Here is a 20,722-nt window from a genome sequence, read left to right on the forward strand (position 1 = left end):
GGAACACCAAATAGGCTACCTTTTGAGTAAAAAAAAAGTATATTCCAGTTTAAACTCTAAAAACAAGCAAGGGCAGTATTTTATCTAGTGCGCCATTGCTCCTCAATGGGAAGGAGAAAGAGAGTGGTCGTAGCCCACAGGAGAGCTGGCTACACAACAGTGACGACACAACAGTGGTAGGTCTAATTACCAACAACGACGAGACAGCCTACAGGGAGGAGGTGAGTGCCTAGGCAGAGTGGAGCCAGGAAAATAACCTCAACGTCAACAAAAGGAAGGAGCTGATTGTGGACTACAGGAGACAGCAGAGAGAGCATGCCCCTGTCCACATTGATGGGGCCGCAGTGCAGAGGGTCAAAAGTTCCACTGTCGGCACATCACTGACGACCTGAAATGGTCCCTTCACACAGACAATGTGGTAAAGAAAGGCGCAACAGCACCTCTTCAACCTCAGGAGGCTGAAGACATTTGGCATGACCCCTAAAGACACTCATGAACTTTTACAAATGTACCATTGAGAGCCATTGAGAGCATCACCTGGCACAGTCCACAACCACAAGGCTCTGCGGTCCGCCCAACGCATTTACTTGGTGCACACTGCCTGCCGTCCAGGACATCTACAGCACCATGTGTCACAGGAAGGCCAAGAAGATCATCAAGGACCTCAAGGAACTCTGTCACCCGAGCCATAGCCTGTTCACCCCGCTATCATCTAGAAGGCAGAGACAGTACAGGCATCAAAGCCTGGACCGAGAGACTGATAAACAGCTTATAGCCATCTCAAAGCCATCAGAAAGTAATCTACCATTTCGCTATGGGGTTTCTACTGTGTATTTATATACTGTATTCTCAACATAACTCATTGTAATATTGCTACTACTGTACATTGCATTTTAGTTCATATAAACTCAGCAAAAAAAGAAAGTCCTCTCACTGTCAACTGCTTTTATTTTCAGCAAACTTAACATGTGTAAATATTTGTATATATAACAAGATTCAACAACTGAGACATAAACTGGACAAGTTCCACAGACATGTGACTAACATAAATGGAATAATGCGTCCCTGAACAAAGGGGGGGTCAAAATCAAAAGTAACAGTCAGTATCTGGTGTGGCCACCAGCTGCATTAAGTACTGCACTGCATCTCCTCTTCATGGACTGCGCCAGATTTGCCAGTTCTTGTTGTGAGATGTTACCCCACTCTTCCACCAAGGCACCTGCAAGTTCCCGGACATTTCTGAGGGGAATGGCCCTAGCCCTCACCCTCCGATCCAACAGGTCCCAGACGTGCTCAATGGGATTGAGATCCGGGCTCTTCGCTGGCCATGGCAGAACACTGACATTCCTGTCTTGCAGGAAATCATGCACAGAACGAGCAACAAGGCTGGTGGCATTGTCATGCTGGAGGGTCATGTCAGGATGAACCTGCAAGAAGGGTACCACATGAGGGAGGAGGATGTCTTCCCTGTAACGCACAGCATTGAGATTGCCTGCAATGACAACAAGCTCAGTCCGATGATGCTGACCCTCCACCTCCAAATCATTCCCGCTTCAGAGTACAGGCCTCAGTGTAAAGCTCATTCCTTCGACGATAAACGCAAATCCGACTCTCACCCCTGGTGAGACATAACCGCGACTCATCAGTGAAGAGCACTTTTTGCCAGTCCTGTCTGGTCCAGCGACGGTGGGTTTGTGCCCTTAGGCAACGTAGTTGCCGGTGATGTCTGGTGAGGACCTGCCTTACAACAGGCCTACAAGCCCTCAGTCCAGCCTCTCTCAGCCTATTGCTGACAGTCTGAGCACTGATGGAGGGATTGTGCGTTCCTGGTGTAACTCTGGCAGTTGTTGTTGCCACCCTGTACCTATCCTGCAGGTGTGATGTTCGGATGTACCGATCCTGTGCAGGTGTTGTTACATGTGGTCTGCCACTGCGAGGACGATCAGCTGTCCGTCCTGTCTCTCTGTAGTGCTGTCTTAGGCGTCTCAGTACGGACATTGCAATTTATTTCCCTGGCCACATCTGCAATCCTCATGTCTCCTTGCTACATGCCTAAGGCACGTTCACGCAGATGAGCAGGGAGCCTGAGAATCTTTCTTTTGGTGTTTTTCAGAGTCAGTAGAAAGGTGAGTTTATTTATTAGTAATATATCTACTGCTGTACATATTATTCTCCCACTATAATATATCTACTGCTGTACATATCATTCTCCCACTATAATATATCTACTGCTGTACATATCATTCTCCCACTATAATATACAGTGCCTTGCGAAAGTATTTGGCCCCCTTGAACTTTGCGACCTTTTGCCACATTTCAGGCTTCAAACATAAAGATATAAAACTGTATTTTTTTGTGAAGAATCAACAACAAGTGGGACACAATCATGAAGTGGAACGACATTTATTGGATATTTCAAACTTTTTTAACAAATCAAAAACTGAAAAATTGGCCGTGCAAAATTATTCAGCCCCTTTACTTTCAGTGCAGCAAACTCTCTCCAGAAGTTCAGTGAGGATCTCTGAATGATCCAATGTTGACCTAAATGACTAATGATGATAAATAAAATCCACCTGTGTGTAATCAAGTCTCCGTATAAATGCACCTGCACTGTGATAGTCTCAGAGGTCCGTTAAAAGCGCAGAGAGCATCATGAAGAACAAGGAACACACCAGGCAGGTCCGAGATACTGTTGTGAAGAAGTTTAAAGCCGGATTTGGATACAAAAAGATTTCCCAAGCTTTAAACATCCCAAGGAGCACTGTGCAAGCGATAATATTGAAATGGAAGGAGTATCAGACCACTGCAAATCTACCAAGACCTGGCCGTCCCTCTAAACTTTCAGCTCATACAAGGAGAAGACTGATCAGAGATGCAGCCAAGAGGCCCATGATCACTCTGGATGAACTGCAGAGATCTACAGCTGAGGTGGGAGACTCTGTCCATAGGACAACAATCAGTCGTATATTGCACAAATCTGGCCTTTATGGAAGAGTGGCAAGAAGAAAGCCATTTCTTAAAGATATCCATAAAAAGTGTTGTTTAAAGTTTGCCACAAGCCACCTGGGAGACACACCAAACATGTAGAAGAAGGTGCTCTGGTCAGATGAAACCAAAATGTAACTTTTTGGCAACAATGCAAAACGTTATGTTTGGCGTAAAAGCAACACCCTGAACACACCATCCCCACTGTCAAACATGGTGGTGGCAGCATCATGGTTTGGGCCTTCTTTTCTTCAGCAGGGACAGGAAAGATGGTTAAAATTGATGGGAAGATGGATGGAGCCAAATACAGGACCATTCTGGAAGAAAACCTGATGGAGTCTGCAAAAGACCTGAGACTGGGACGGAGATTTGTCTTCCAGCAAGACAATGATCCAAAACATAAAGCAAAATCTACAATGGAATGGTTCAAAAATAAACATATCCAGGTGTTAGAATGGCCAAGTCAAAGTCCAGACCTGAATCCAATCGAGAATCTGTGGAAATAACTGAAAACTGCTGTTCACAAATGCTCTCCATCCAACCTCACTGAGCTCGAGCTGTTTTGCAAGGAGGAATGGGCAAAATGTCAGTCTCTCGATGTGCAAAACTGATAGACATACCCCAGCGACTTACAGCTGTAATCGCAGCAAAAGGTGGCGCTACAAAGTATTAACTTAAGGGGGTTGAATAATTTTGCACGCCCAATTTTTCAGTTTTTGATTTGTTAAAAAAGTTTGAAATATCCAATAAATGTCGTTCCACTTCATGATTGTGTCCCACTTGTTGTTCATTCTTCACAAAAAAATACAGTTTTATATCTTTATGTTTGAAGCCTGAAATGTGGCAAAAGGTCGCAAAGTTCAAGGGGGCCGAATACTTTCGCAAGGCACTGTATCTACTGCTGTACATATCATTCTCCCACTATAATATATCTACTGCTGTACATATCATTCTCCCACTATAATATATCTACTGCTGTACATATCATTCTCCCACTATAATATATCTACTGCTGTACATATCATTCTCCCACTATAACATATCTACTGCTGTACATATCATTCTCCCACTATAATATATCTACTGCTGTACATATCATTCTCCCACTATAATATATCTACTGCTGTACATATCATTCTCCCACTATAACATATCTACTGCTGTACATATCATTCTCCCACTATAACATATCTATTGCTGTACATATCATTCTCCCACTATAATATATCTACTGCTGTACATATCATTCTCCCACTATAACATATCTACTGCTGTACATATCATTCTCCCACTATAATATATCTACTGCTGTACATATCATTCTCCCACTATAACATATCTACTGCTGTACATATCATTCTCCCACTATAACATATCTACTGCTGTACATATCATTCTCCCACTATAATATATCTACTGCTGTACATATCATTCTCCCACTATAACATATCTACTGCTGTACATATCATTCTCCCACTATAACATATCTATTGCTGTACATATCATTCTCCCACTATAATATATCTACTGCTGTACATATCATTCTCCCACTATAACATATCTACTGCTGTACATATCATTCTCCCACTATAATATATCTACTGCTGTACATATCATTCTCCCACTATAATATATCTACTGCTGTACATATCATTCTCCCACTATAATATATCTACTGCTGTACATATCATTCTCCCACTATAACATATCTACTGCTGTACATATCATTCTCCCACTATAATATATCTACTGCTGTACATATCATTCTCCCACTATAATATATCTACTGCTGTACATATCATTCTCCCACTATAACATATCTACTGCTGTACATATCATTCTCCCACTATAACATATCTATTGCTGTACATATCATTCTCCCACTATAATATATCTACTGCTGTACATATCATTCTCCCACTATAACATATCTACTGCTGTACATATCATTCTCCCACTATAATATATATACTGCTGTACATATCATTCTTAGTATATAATGTGTAAATTCATCCGGTGTATACACACATTGGATTTGGATTACTGTTCCAGTACTATTTGTGTTGTTAATTGAAGTCGTTCCAACATTTCTTAATTACTTTCTTTTCATTTGTTGGATTTTGTGTGGATTGTTTTGTATTGCTAGGTATTACTGCACTGTTGGAGCTAGAAACATAGGTATTACTGCACTGTTGGAGCTAGAAACATAGGTATTACTGCACTGTTGGAGCTAGAAACATAGGTATTACTGCACTGTTGGAGCTAGAAACATAGGTATTACTGCACTGTTGGAGCTAGAAACATAGGTATTACTGCACTGTTGGAGCTAGAAACATAGGTATTACTGCACTGTTGGAGCTAGAAACATAGGTATTACTGCACTGTTGGAGCTAGAAACATAGGTATTACTGCACTGTTGGAGCTAGAAACATAGGTATTACTGCACTGTTGGAGCTAGAAACATAGGTATTACTGCACTGTTGGAGCTAGAAACATAGGTATTACTGCACTGTTGGAGCTAGAAACATAGGTATTACTGCACTGTTGGAGCTAGAAACATAGGTATTACTGCACTGTTGGAGCTAGAAACATAGGTATTACTGCACTGTTGGAGCTAGAAACATAGGTATTACTGCACTGTTGGAGCTAGAAACATAGGTATTACTGCACTGTTGGAGCTAGAAACATAGGTATTACTGCACTGTTGGAGCTAGAAACATAGGTATTACTGCACTGTTGGAGCTAGAAACATAGGTATTACTGCACTGTTGGAGCTAGAAACATAGGTATTACTGCACTGTTGGAGCTAGAAACATAGGTATTACTGCACTGTTGGAGCTAGAAACATAGGTATTACTGCACTGTTGGAGCTAGAAACATAGGTATTACTGCACTGTTGGAGCTAGAAACATAGGTATTACTGCACTGTTGGAGCTAGAAACATAGGTATTACTGCACTGTTGGAGCTAGAAACATAGGTATTACTGCACTGTTGGAGCTAGAAACATAGGTATTACTGCACTGTTGGAGCTAGAAACATAGGTATTACGCTGCACCAGCAATAGCATCTTCAAATCGATGTACGCAACTAATAAACTTTGATGTCATTTAGGGTCATATATCTTTTTCATCCCCCACACAGACCAGACCTAGTCATTTGTCAAGGGGCCCCTAGAACAGTCTCTTTCAGTAGGGCTCCTATTTTCCTCAAGCAACACAGGGGGGAGAATAGGGTTGCTGCTGAATCTCCTGCCTTGGTCTGTTCTATTGTGACTCTGCCTCCCTGCCAAGAATGCTTTTCAACAGACAGACAAACAAACACAAACAGCATTTAGTGCAGTGGGTGTTAAAGTAGTGTTTTTCCGGCTTGTTAAATTAGATACTGTGGGAGTTATTACAGGATATAGCTTTGTTGCTCTTATTTAGTTACAACTCATTCTAAATACAGATATAGCCTACAGAAGGCACCATAGTATTTGGTTTGTTTTAATATCCTTGGATTTCAAGTAGGGAGAGGCTGCTAGGTCTCTTTTTAATAGCACATATGCATAAGGTTGACAGCCATGATCCTAGTATACGACTTCCTCTGAAGTTTGCACATTCACTTTCATGGAATTATGAAAGGATTCTGACTATTTATAGTGCACTTTTAGAGCTTTTGGTGAATTTGTCGGCTAAGAAAAAATAAATCCTAACATCTTGTCAGTCTAGATCTTTGTTTTAGTCCAGCTCTTTGACAGCTTTTGACTGTTTCTGTCCTCGTCTTGCAGGTGCGAACATGGATCCTCATTGTGGGCTACACAACAGCGTTTGGTGCCATGTTTGCCAAGACCTGGAGAGTCCATGCTATCTTCAAGAACGTCAAGATGAAGAAAAAGGTGAGAGAACGCAGTGAGCTGCTGCCCATGGAACACTGCTGCAGCATGGATTCCAATCCAACCCATTGCTACTCTTCCTGTCTTTCCTATCTATCTGTACCTTATCTAATAAACAAGCAAAAAATAGTAGTGGAAAAAAAAACATAAATCACTACCTGTGTGGTCTCACGGCCAAAACGATGGCCAACAGCAGAAAGTAGTGACGTGTGTTTTTACTGAAATGGTATTATGTGGAATGATGATGATTAATTATTATCATTATTATTACTATTATCACCATATCATCATCATTTTGCACCAGCGTTGACAATTGCCTTGTCTTATGAATGAGGTGAATGGGGTCCCTTTCTATTTCCATTCAGTCAAATCAATTTCAAAGTGAACGTTTACAGCCACAGGTATGGGACCTGCTTTATGAGCAACGGAGCGCACATGCCGGATTAACATGCTAACTCTCCTTCTTTAGAAAAGACTATCAACATCAGACTAGCCAAGGTCATTTTGTTTTTTTGTGTAAACCAGTTAATTGAAGGAAGAGAGTGTTTTCTGTTGCTGTGAACAAGCAGCAGTATATTGTGGTAGTCACACGGTCTGGTCTGCTGAGGCTGGCTGCACTCAAGCATAACGCAGGAGCCTAGAACCATAATTGGCCATTATGGACTCTGATAGAGAAATCCTCACTGGTTAACAGCAGCTAGCGCTTCTTATGCCACTGATTGCTGTGTCACTACACATGCATTATGTCAGATAAAAAATAAATGGAGGGAGAAGAAGAAGAAGGCGTAGAAGAGAGAAGGGGAGGGACTGTTATGTGATATTGTTTCTGACCACATTTTCAGGGTTTGCAAAGTATGCAGCCCTATCACAATCTGGTTATCAAGTAGCAATCACAAGGGGAGATTCTAGGTTGCTGCCTGTCACAATGTTGCTCAGGTATTTAGGTCCTAGATGGCAGGAAGCTTGGCCCCAGCGATGTACTGGGCCGTACGCACTACCCTCGATAGTGCCTTGCGGCCAACGGGGCCGAGCAGTTGCCGTACCAGGAAGTGATGCAACCATGTTTAGTTTTCCTGTTTGCTTATACAGCTCACTGAGTGCGGTCTTAGTGCCAACATCGGTTTGTGATGGTAAATAGACAGCTACGAAAATATAGATGAAAACTCTCTTGGTAAATAGTGTGGTCTACAGCTCATCATGAGATACTATCCCTCACGCGAGCGAAACCTCAAGGCTTCCTTAATATTAGATTTTGTGCACCAGCTGTTGTTTACAAATATACAGACCGCCACCCCTTGTCTTACCGGAGGCGGCTGTTCTATCTTGCCGATGCAGCGCAAAACCCGACAGCTGTATGTTATCCATGCACAACTCAGTGAAACATAAGATATTACAGTTTTTAAATGTCCCGTTGGTATGATATTTGTGATTGTAGCTCGTCTATTTCGTTATCTAATGATTGTATGTTGTCTAATAGGACTGGTGGTAGAGGCAGATTACCCACTTGCCGTCAGATCCTTACAAGGCACCCCGATCTACGTCCCAGATATCTCTGTCTCCTTCTCATGTGAATTACTGGGATGTTGGCCTTGTCGGGTGTCTGAAGTAAATCCTTCTCGTCCCACTCGTTAAAGAAAATATATATGTTCGTCCAGTACGAGGTGAGTAATCGCTGCCCTGATATGAAAAAGCTATTTTCGGACATAAGAGACGGTGGCAGGAATATTATGTAAAACGGCAGCCATCTCCTCCCATGTCATTTAATATGATCAGTTTCCTACTGGTCACTACCACGTCTTCTAACAGAGGCGCCGGGATCTAAACCAGCACCTTTTACACTTGGTGATGGTCTTTTTCAACCAAAACATTTCCTCAAACTACATGTGTGTAACTGAGTAACTACTGTAGCAGACCTAAGAAGTGGTGTTTTTCTCCCAGTGGGAGACCCAGCAGTAAGGCAGGTTGTTAGCCCCACTCAGTCACCCCAAGCCCCAGAGGAGCTGCAACGATCCAGCCACAAAAAGCATTACAGACACTCTGCTCAGCTCAGACTGTACACACACACACACACACACACACACACACACACACACACACACACACACACACACACACACACACACACACACACACACACAGTGTACAGTTCAGGGACAGCTGGAGCTCCCCCTGGGTATATGCTGCTGCTGCGACCTTTCTCTAGAAAAAGTCAAGCTGAAGAAGCCAAGCTAGAGATTGACTCAAGCTCTAAAGAATTTACCACACACACCTTTTGTTCTATGTTCAGTGCACACGCACACAAGCACACACACATGCTCCCCGTGGTGAACCTGATGGAATGTGTGTGGGGTTTCTGTTACTGCTGTGCGAGACTGGCCGATCATCAGGGAGAGTGGTGATTCATCTCGTTGTTTAAGCCTGCAGTGTTTTACAGGATTAAAGGGCTATGTGTTTGTGTGCTTGCGCGCATGCTTGTGTGTTTGCATTCTTGCGTCCGTACGTGTGTGTGCTTTTCTGTAACACACACTCTACCCACTGACCTGTTTTTGATTGACATATTTCAATTCCTCTCTTCAATGGAAAGACAAAACAGCAAACCAATATCTATCTGACACAATATGCTTGTGTAGCTGGTGTGATTATGTAAAGGCTTGCCAGGCCTCTGTGGCTGCATCTCTGCTGGCCTTTTGATATTTGTAGTCCACCTCACATCACATCCTGGATAGATGTGTCGGATGGCAACGGCTGCAGGAGGGAGTGTGGGAGAGCTGTCAGAGAGAGTGGGAGAGAGAGAGTGCGTGGGAGGCAGAGAGAAAGAGAGAGAGAGAGATTTAAAGATGGAAAGAGACAGGGTCAGTGCTGGTCTGCATCTCTCCTTTAAGTCTGCGGTCATCTCAAACACAAACACGTTTTGATATCTTCAGATGTGCTAAAAAAGGGAGGATCTTTTGTGTTAACATCTAAAAATAGATATTTTTGATTTGTAATTCAAAGAAAAACAAAACAGCTCTTGCTCCTGTGAAATGTGTTGCTATGGCAATTATGCAGTCTCAGTTTTTTCTCCTCTCTTCCTCCTCCTCCGCTTCTTCTTCCTCTTCTTCCTCCTCTTCTTGTTCCTCCTCTTCTTCTTCTTGTTTCTCCTCTTCCTCTTGTTCCTACTCCTCCTCTTCTTGTTCATCCTCCTCTTCCTCCTCTTCTTGTTCCTCCTCCTCCTCCATCAGAGCAGAGAGACTAAACTGAGTGCTCCCCAGGTGGAGCTAGACAGCCCTTAAATCTAAAGACCTATTCCCTGGTGGTTCAGCAGGGCCAGGATCTGTCTGTCGGCAGCAGTTAACCTAGCTCCCTCCCTCCACACACACACTGATTGAGTGCAGGGGCTTTGGCTGAGTGAAGTGATAGCTGTTGTCAGTCATCAGAGTGTTGCTGGGGGTTCGCCATGGAACCCCAGTGATGTTTGCCATCTCTTCATCAATCCCTCCGTCCTTTCGCCAGTCCCTCCATCTCCGTCCCTCCTTCCCCCCTCCCTCAGAGAGAAGAAATCAGGGTGTGCTCAATAAGGGTTCCACTCTGTAAGGTTAGCACAGCACTCCTTCACTCCTTAAAGAGGCCTGGTTCAGTGTTGGGTAAGCACAGGGCCTGTCAATCAAACAGGCTGCTCTGCAGCCTCCCTCCGTGACTGCCTGGTAGTCTGTCTCTGAGATTTACTTTAGAGTATTCTTGAACGTGCACATAGTGAGATACACCATTGCACACACACACACACACACACACACACACACACACACACACACACACACACACACACACACACACACACACACACTCTCTCTCTCTCACACACACACACACACACACACACACACACTAATGTGTACACACATAAAGAAGACAAAACATAGTGCACATAGTGTCCACATAATATAATATATGTACAAGCTTTCACAGAACAGTGACCTCACGCCTGTGTACATGATCTGATATGAGCTGTGTATTTCATACTAAAATAAATACACATCCCTATGCAAACGTTTGATCATATCTGACGATCCCATTCCCCACGGATCAGGGCCTTGAAAGCATACTGCTCTGTTCCCTGATCACAACTAGTGTACACAGTGTATTCAACAGTTCACACAGTCCACATCCCCATGCTTTTAATGATGAATCAGCAGTAGAATATAGAAATACGGTCACCAGGGTACGCAGAAGCGTTTAAAATGCAAAAAAGAAAGCAGGCCTGATGTAGCCAGCTCTAATGTTAGCAGGCCTGATGTAGCCAGCTCTAATGTTAGCAGGCCTGATGTAGCCAGCTCTAATGTTAGCAGGCCTGATGTAGCCAGCTCTAATGTTAGCAGGCCTGATGTAGCCAGCTCTAATGTTAGCAGGCCTGATGTAGCCAGCTCTAATGTTAGCAGACCTGATGTAGCCAGCTCTAATGTTAGCAGGCCTGATGTAGCCAGCTCTAATGTTAGCAGGCCTGATGTAGCCAGCTCTAATGTTAGCAGACCTGATGTAGCCAGCTCTAATGTTAGCAGGCCTGATGTAGCCAGCTCTAATGTTAGCAGACCTGATGTAGCCAGCTCTAATGTTAGCAGGCCTGATGTAGCCAGCTCTAATGTTAGCAGGCCTGATGTAGCCAGCTCTAATGTTAGCAGGCCTGATGTAGCCAGCTCTAATGTTAGCAGGCCTGATGTAGCCAGCTCTAATGTTAGCAGGCCTGATGTAGCCAGCTCTAATGTTAGTAGGCCTGATGTAGCCAGCTCTAATGTTAGCAGGCCAGATGTAGCCAGCTCTAATGTTAGCAGACCTGATGTAGCCAGCTCTAATGTTAGCAGGCCTGATGTAGCCAGCTCGAATGTTAGCAGGCCTGATGTAGCCAGCTCGAATGTTAGCAGGCCTGATGTAGCCAGCTCTAATGTTAGCAGGCCTGATGTAGCCAGCTTGAATGTTAGCAGGCCTGATGTAGCCAGCTCTAATGTTAGCAGGCCTGATGTAATGGAGAGCAGGGAGCAGAGAGCATATTTATTTATTATGGGGCACAGCTATACAGATTGACTCAGATACTGTAGGTAGTGTACTGTGCTGTGTGGATCTTATATTGTATCCAGTACACAACAACACTATGTCCCATTGGGAATAGCAGAATGTGATCATTTATTAATTTGACATCTGTCTTGGCCAAAGGGACATGAGACCATGGTCAATCTTCTGATATGATTCTTCCGTGGCGGTGGAGAGAGAGAATGTGTTAAACCAATCCCCCATTCCATTCTGAGTCCACCGTCTTCTGTCTGTGGCGGTGGAGAGAGAGAAAGTGTTAAACCAATCCCCCATTCCATTCTGAGTCCACCGTCTTCTGTCTGTGGCGGTGGAGAGAGAGAAAGTGTTAAATCAATCCCCCATTCCATTCTGAGTCCACCGTCTTCTGTCTGTGGCGGTGGAGAGAGAGAAAGTGTTAAACCAATCCCCCATTCCATTCTGAGTCCACCGTCTTCTGTCTGTGGCGGTGGAGAGAGAGAAAGTGTTAAATCAATCCCCCATTCCATTCTGAGTCCACCGTCTTCTGTCTGTGGCGGTGGAGAGAGAGAAAGTGTTAAACCAATCCCCCATTCCATTCTGAGTCCACCGTCTTCTGTCTGTGGCGGTGGAGAGAGAGAAAGTGTTAAACCAATCCCCCATTCCATTCTGAGTCCACCGTCTTCTGTCTGTGGCGGTGGAGAGAGAGAAAGTGTTAAATCAATCCCCCATTCCATTCTGAGTCCACCGTCTTCTGTCTGTGGCGGTGGAGAGAGAGAAAGTGTTAAACCAATCCCCCATTCCATTCTGAGTCCACCGTCTTCTGTCTGTGGCGGTGGAGAGAGAGAAAGTGTTAAATCAATCCCCCATTCCATTCTGAGTCCACCGTCTTCTGTCTGTGGCGGTGGAGAGAGAGAAAGTGTTAAACCAATCCCCCATTCCATTCTGAGTCCACCGTCTTCTGTCTGTGGCGGTGGAGAGAGAGAAAGTGTTAAATCAATCCCCCATTCCATTCGGTGGAGAGAGAGAGAGCGAGAGAGAGAGAGCGAGAGAGAGAGAGAGCGAGAGAGAGAGAGAGCGAGAGCGAGAGAGTGTTAAAGAGAGACCACATCATTTATATGAAATGATTTCTCTCAAGTGCGTCCATGTCTGTGTTCTCCTGACCTTTGCTTTGATGTGGACGGCGGTGGGGTCAAACGCTGTTCAAAATAAAGATCAGACGGGAGGGGGCGGGGTGGCCCACCTTTCATCCTCTAAAGTTCACCAACACAAAAGAGGGTCTTTGTTGATTTATGCAACTCCCGCTCGGGTTGGTGTCTTTTACCAGCTCACTGTATCCTACCTCTCATCCCTCCCTACCCTCCCTACATTTAAAAAGGAGCTACCTTCGTGGTTCCAGGAAGAGCCCTTTTTGATTCCAAGTAGAGCCCTTTTTGGTTCCAGGTAGAGCCCTTTTTGATTCCAGGAAGAGCCCTTTTTGATTCCAGGAAGAGCCCTTTTTGATTCCAGGTAGAGCCCTTTGTGGTTCCAGGTAGAGCCCTTTTTGGTTCCAGGTAGAGCCCTTTTTGATTCCAGGAAGAGCCCTTTTTGATTCCAGGAAGAGCCCTTTTTGATTCCAGGTAGAGCCCTTTGTGGTTCCAGGTAGAGCCCTTTTTGGTTCCAGGTAGAGCCCTTTTTGGTTCCAGGTAGAGCCCTTTTTGATTCCAGGAAGAGCCCTTTTTGATTCCAGGTAGAGCCCTTTGTGGTTCCAGGTAGAGCCCTTTTTGGTTCCAGGTAGAGCCCTTTTTGGTTCCAGGTAGAGCCCTTTTTGGTTCCAGGTAGAGCCCTTTTTGGTTCCAGGTAGAGCCCTTTTTGGTTCCAGGAAGAGCCCTTTTTGGTTCCAGGTAGAGCCCTTTTTGGTTCCAGGAAGAGCCCTTTTTGATTCCAGGTAGAGCCCTTTTTGGTTCCAGGAAGAGCCCTTTTTGATTCCAGGTAGAGCCCTTTTTGGTTCCAGGAAGAGCCCTTTTTGATTCCAGGTAGAGCCCTTTGTGGTTCCAGGTAGAGCCCTTTTTGGTTCCAGGTAGTGCCCTTTTTGGTTCCAGGTAGAGCCCTTTTTGGTTCCAGGTAGAGCCCTTTTTGGTTCCAGGTAGAGCCCTTTTTGGTTCCAGGAAGAGCCCTTTTTGATTCCAGGTAGAGCCCTTTTTGGTTCCAGGAAGAGCCCTTTTTGATTCCAGGTAGAGCCCTTTGTGGTTCCAGGTAGAGCCCTTTTTGGTTCCAGGTAGAGCCCTTTTTGGTTCCAGGTAGAGCCCTTTTTGGTTCCAGGAAGAGCCCTTTTTGGTTCCAGGTAGAGCCCTTTTTGGTTCCAGGTAGTGCCCTTTTTGGTTCCAGGTAGAGCCCTTTTTGATTCCAGGTAGAGCCCTTTTTGGTTCCAGGCACCCTTTTCTAAAAGTGTACCTACAGCCACCTCTCTCACCCTGTCTCCCCTATCATTCTCTCTCTTCTCTTCTTCCCTCCAGATTATCAAGGACCAGAAGCTGCTGATCATTGTGGGTGGGATGCTGCTGATTGACCTGTGCATCCTCATCTGCTGGCAGATCGTTGATCCGCTGAAGAGGACCGTGGAGGAGTACAGCTTGGAGGTACATCTGACCACCATTTTTCTCCCATTTATATTAACAAAAACATACTCTGACCACGTTTGTCATGTGACCTTTCCAGGGAAAAACTGCCCCGTATAATTATAGGGGGCAAGGACCCAGAGTATTTCCTGACTGGGGAAAATGCTGGGCCCTTATTCACCACAATCTAACACCAACATCTTGGTGACACCACTAGATTCTCTAATAGCGATAATGGTTCTGGATCTGGGGCACCAACATGTCCACCAGTGAGGCCAGATCAGCAGCAGGCTTCGTTGTGGTTATTTTTGGTTCAGGAGGATATGAGCCACTCTGCCACCTCCTGTCCTCTTCCACTGCTAGCCAGACCCTCTCCTTACCAAGCCAGCTGGGATGTGGGGTGTTGGCAAGGCATGCCGCAAAGAAACACTTGGCATCCCTCTACCCCTGCTACTGGGTAAGGGCCGATGTGTAGAGAGCTGGTGGACTCAGCTCTGCCAGGATTAGTTGAGGGATGGACTTCACCTTGCTAGGGTTGATTACGGTTGGACTTAGCCTTGCCAGGATTGATTGAAGGGTGGATTTTGCTTTGACAGGACTGTTTGGAGTGTGAATGGCTTTTTGGATCCTGGCACACCATATTTGGACCACAAACTGTCATGAGTGATTAGTAGTTAGAGATGGTGACTGTAATGTTTGGCTTTGTTAAAACTGTGATTGATATTGCTGCTGTAACTGTCATTTAGGTCACTGAACACGATAAAGGAGGCTAGATGATTGTTGTTGATTGATTATTGTTCTGTGTGTCTGTAACAGTGGGCATGCTGTATTATATGTCTTGTGATTATTGTTCTGTGTGTCTGTAACAGTGGGCATGCTGTATTATATGTCTTGTGATTATTGTTCTGTGTGTCTGTAACAGTGGGCATGCTGTATTATGTGTCTTGTGATTATTGTTCTGTGTGTCTGTAACAGTGGGCATGCTGTATTATGTGTCTTGTGATTATTGTTCTGTGTGTCTGTAACAGTGGGCATGCTGTATTATGTGTCTTGTGATTATTGTTCTGTGTGTCTGTAACAGTGGGCATGCTGTATTATATGTCTTGTGATTATTGTTCTGTGTGTCTGTAACAGTGGGCATGCTGTATTATATGTCTTGTGATTATTGTTCTGTGTGTCTGTAACAGTGGGCATGCTGTATTATATGTCTTGTGATTATTGTTCTGTGTGTCTGTAACAGTGGGCATGCTGTATTATATGTCTTGTGATTATTGTGCTGTGTGTCTGTAACAGTGGGCATGCTGTATTATATGTCTTGTGATTATTGTTCTGTGTGTCTGTAACAGTGGGCATGCTGTATTATATGTCTTGTGATTATTGTTCTGTGTGTCTGTAACAGTGGGCATGCTGTATTATATGTCTTGTGATTATTGTTCTGTGTCTGTAACAGTGGGCATGCTGTATTATGTGTCTTGTGATTATTGTTCTGTGTGTCTGTAACAGTGGGCATGCTGTATTATGTGTCTTGTGACCGGAGCGAAACTTTGATCAGTCAAATATCCACCACAAATGAACATGGTTGTACTGTACATCTTAATAGGCTCTTCTAATACAGCACTAATACAGTCTGTTTGCATGACAGCCCACTAACTACCATCCCACCATCACGGTTTAACAGCAAACCGAATTACAGATCTAAATTTGACTTCCAAAGTCGATTGGCCTTTGATGTTGTTGGCGGTGGGCACAGACTAGTCAGGGTACACCGGGGGTACAGACTAAGTGGATGTTCAGAGCTAATTAAGAAATCCTTTCAACTCCTCCAGACACCTCCTCAGCTCCTGTCAAGATCGGAGCTTCTGACAGGGCAACGTCCTCCCTAAACGCCTTACGCAATTGGTTGAGATGTTTAAAAGAGCCCTGGTGACCTTCGACAAATCAGCAGTGGGATTGGAAGTTCAGGGTGCAGAGTCGTGATGAAAGGCGGCCCTCAGTGGTGTATTCTGGGAGGATTCCAGGAGGGTTGGGGGAGGTTCTTTGAAAGTTCTTTGATGCTATTGACCCGACGTGAAGCTGTTGCTTTTTCATGTTTGTTTGCTCTGCTTGGTCCTGCGGAGGAAAAAGGTGGGATGGAAGGATGAAACTCTCCCTTGGAGCCAATTACCTTTCTGTGACTTCAATTAAACGAGATGCCTCTGAAATGATAAGTAGTGCTTAGCTGGTTACAGCCCCCAAAGCAGCGGGTCACAACGCATTCACACTCTGGGTCACTGAGTAAAAATCTTCCAACCCGTGGTGTTCTCACAGTCCCAAGTCAATGTAGTGTTCTCACAGTCCCAAGTCAATGTAGTGTTCTCACAGTCCCAAGTCAATGTAGTGTTCTCACAGTCCCAAGTCAATGTAGTGTTCTCACAGTCCCAAGTCAATGTAGTGTTCTCACAGTCCCAAGTCAATGTAGTGTTCTCACAGTCCCAAGTCAATGTAGTGTTCTCATAGTCCCAAGTCAATGTAGTGTTCTCACAGTCCCAAGTCAATGTAGTGTTCTCACAGTCCCAAGTCAATGTAGTGTTCTCACAGTCCCAAGTCAATGGAGTGAAGTGAATGTATTAGCCTCTCTGAGTATGAGCCTGTCCCCTGGGTGTGGCTCTGCATGCCTGGGCTGTGGAATTCAGGATCCGCAGCCTGAGGAGCCTGGCTCCACTGGGCCAAGAGACAGGAGAACACTAACGAGTGAGTGAGTGAGTGAGTGAGTGAGTGAGTGAGTGAGGCATGTGCACACTGCCCACAAAATGAGGTGGAAACTGAGCTGCACTTCCTAACCTCCTGCCCAATGTATGATCATATTAGAGGCACATATTTCCCTCAGATTACACAGATCCACAAGGAATTTGAAAACAAACCCGATTTTGATAAACTCCCATATCTACTGGGTGAAATACCACAGTGTGCCACCACAGCAGCAAGATTTGTGACCTGTTTCCACAAGAAAAGGGCAACCAGCGAAGAACAAACACCATTGTAAATACATTCCATATTTATGTTTATTTATTTTCATTTTCCCTTTTGTACTTTAACCATTTGCACATCGTTACAACACTCTATCTGTACATAATATGACATTTGTAATGTCTTTATTCTTGTGGAACTTCTGTGATTGTAATGTTTACTGTTCATTTATATTGTTTATTTCACTTTTGTATATTATATACCTCACTTTCTTTGGCAATGATAACATATGTTTCCCATGCCAATGAAGCCCATTGAATTGGATTGAAATTGAATTGAATTGAGAGAGCGCTCTGGTATTGAGAGAGAGAGATTTCATTTTCCATAATTTTATTTTATATTTATTACATTATACTATTGACTGTTACCATTTTATTGTATTTATTTTTGTATTATTATTTACTACCATTTTATATTATTATTTGCTATCATTTATAATTTTGTTACAATGTATATTGTATACATTGTTGCTTTGGCAATATTGACACAATGTTTTTCATGCCAATAAAGCAGCTTGAATTTGAATTTGAATTTGAGAGAGCTCTCTGGGATAGAAGAGAGAGAGAGAGCGCTCTGGGATTGGAGAGAGAGAGGGAGAGAGCTCTGGGATTGGAGAGAGAGAGAGAGCGCTCTGGGATTTGAGAGAGAGAGAGAGAGAGAGAGAGAGCTCTGGGATTGGAGAGAGAGAGAGAGCTCTGGGATTGGAGAGAAAGAGGGAGAGAGCTCTGGGATTGGAGAGAGAGAGAGAGAGCGCTCTGGGATTGGAGAGAGAGAGAGCTCTGGGATTGGAGAGAGAGCGCGCTGGGATTGGAGAGAGAGCGCTCTGGGATTGGAGAGAGAGAGAGAGCTCTGGGATTGGAGAGAGAGAGAGAGCTCTGGGATTGGAGAGAGAGCGGGAGAGAGAGAGAGATAGAGCTCTGGGATTGGAGAGAGAGAGAGAGAGCTATGAGATTGGAGAGAGACCCATGTTGTGCACTATCTTTGACCAAAACCCTATAGTATGGCCCTATGGGCTCTGGCCAAGAGTGCACGAAATAGGGAATAGGCTGCTATTTGGGACCAATGCGCTGAGATTCTTACAAGGCTTCAGGCATGGTTTCCCTGCCGTCCCTCCCCTAGCTTCCTTCCCCCTTTCCCTTCCTCTCCCTCTGTCTCCCCTGATTCTCTCCTTCCATCCTCCAATATCAAGATGTGTTAGTAGGACTGGGAGGAGAAACAACTGGCGACCTTGGGCTGGCAGACTGGGTCCACATGCGGCATCAAAGGACATAGTGTATACAGAGATGTGGCTGTACTGACCTGAACTGTCAGTGTTTAGTCTACTCTGCTGAGAGGTTGTTGTCTGTCATACAGGGCAACAGGATGTAGTCTATGGTATTGATTTAAGATGTACCTGTTGTGTACATTGATCATGTGTATCATGTGCATGTATTGACTTACCTGTAGGAGGTTGTTTGTTTATATGCAAAAATTGTATTTACTTCACTGTGTGTGTGTGTGTGTGTGTGTGTGTGTGTGTGTGTGTGTGTGTGTGTGTGTGTGTGTGTGTGTGTGTGTGTGTGTGTGTGTGTGTGTGTGTGTGTGTGTGTGTGTGTGTGTGTGTGTGTGTGAGAGAGAGAGAGCTTTCAGGCATAGTGTGCATTTGGAAAGTATTCAGACCCCTTGACTTTTCCCACATTTTGTTACATTACAGCGTTGTTCTAAAATTTATTAAATTGTTTCCCCCCTCATCAATCTACACATAATACCCCATAATGACATCTCAATACCCCATAATGACATCCCAATACCCCATAATGACAAAGCAAAAACCGTTTTTTGTATGAAAAATGAAATATCACATTTGCATAAGTATTCAGACCCTTTACTCAGTACTTTGTTGAAGCACCTTTGGCAGCGATTACAGCCTCAATTATTCTTGGGTTTGACACTACAAGCTTAACACACCTGTATTTGGGGAGTTTCTCCCATTCTTCTCTGCAGATCCTCTCAAGCGCTGTCAGGTTGGATGGGGAGCATTGCCACACAGCTATTTTCAGGTCAATCCAGAGATGGTCGATCAGGTTCAAGTCTGGGCTCTGGCTGGGCCACTCAAGGACATCCAGAGATTTGTCCTGAAGCCACTCCTGCATTGTCTTGGCTGTGTGCTTCACTCCAGTCTGAAGTCCTGGGCGCTCTGGAGCAGGTTTTCATCAAGGATCTCTCTGTACTTTGCTCTGTTCATCTTTGCCTTGATCCTGACAAGTCTCCCAGTCCCTGCTGCTGAAAAACATCCCCACAGCATGATGCGACCACCAGCATGCTTCACCATAGGGATGGTGACAGGTTCGCTTGGCATTCAGGCCAAAGATTTCAATCTTGGTTTCATCAGACAGGAGAATCTTGTTTCTCATAGTCTGAGTCCTTTAGGTGCCTTTTGGCAAGCTCCAAGCGGGCTGTGATGTGCCTTTCACCGATGAGTGGCTTCCGTCTGACCACTCTACCATAAAGGCCTGATTGGTGGAGTGCTGCAGAGATGGTCGTCCTTTTGGAAGGTTCTCCCATTTCCACAGAGGGACTCTGGAGCTTTATCAGAGTGACCATCGGGTTCTTGGTTACCTCCCTAACCAAGGCCCTTCTCCCCGATTGCTACCTTTGATGGCAGCATTTGCGTGAAACTGAAAGCGCGAACCACTGCTTTTAATCAGGGCAAGGTGACCGGAAACATGACCGAATACAAACAGTGTAACTATTCCCTCCGCAAGGCAATCAAACAAGCTAAGCGTCAGTATAGAGACAAAGTAGAATCTCAATTCAACGGCTCAGACACAAGAGGTATGTGGCAGGGTCTACAGTCAATCACGGATTACAAAAAGAAAACCAGCCCCGTCACGGACCAGGATGTCTTGCTCCCAGGCAGACTAATAACTTTTTTGCCCGCTTTGAGGACAATACAGTGCCACTGACACGGCCCGCAACTAAAACATGCGGACTCTCCTTCACTGCAGCCGACGTGGGGAAAACATTTAAACGTGTCAACCCTCGCAAGGCTGCAGGCCCAGACGGCATCCCCAGCCGCGCCCTCAGAGCATGCGCAGACCAGCTGGCTGGTGTGTTTACGGACATATTCAATCAATCCCTATCCCAGTCTGTTGTTCCCACATGCTTCAAGAGGGCCACCATTGTTCCTGTTCCCAAGAAAGCTAAGGTAACTGAGCTAAACGACTGCCTAAATGACTACCTACTAGCACTCACTTCCGTCAT

General features: G+C 44.7%; 1 protein-coding gene across 1 annotated transcript in view; it reads left to right on the top strand.

Moving 5' to 3' along the window:
• Positions 1-20,722, top strand: part of LOC110496654 (gamma-aminobutyric acid type B receptor subunit 2) — a 445,152-nt gene that overhangs the window by 346,048 nt on the left and 78,382 nt on the right. Inside the window, exons 12-13 of the mRNA XM_036953439.2 lie at positions 6,756-6,863; positions 14,372-14,494. Of these exons, the coding sequence (XP_036809334.2) occupies positions 6,756-6,863; positions 14,372-14,494 (231 nt within the window). The remainder of the gene's footprint in view (positions 1-6,755; positions 6,864-14,371; positions 14,495-20,722) is intronic.

The sequence above is a fragment of the Oncorhynchus mykiss genome, chromosome 18, assembly GCF_057628025.1.
Source record: "Oncorhynchus mykiss isolate SJ-2025 chromosome 18, ASM5762802v1, whole genome shotgun sequence".
Classification (NCBI taxonomy): Eukaryota; Metazoa; Chordata; class Actinopteri; order Salmoniformes; family Salmonidae; genus Oncorhynchus; species Oncorhynchus mykiss.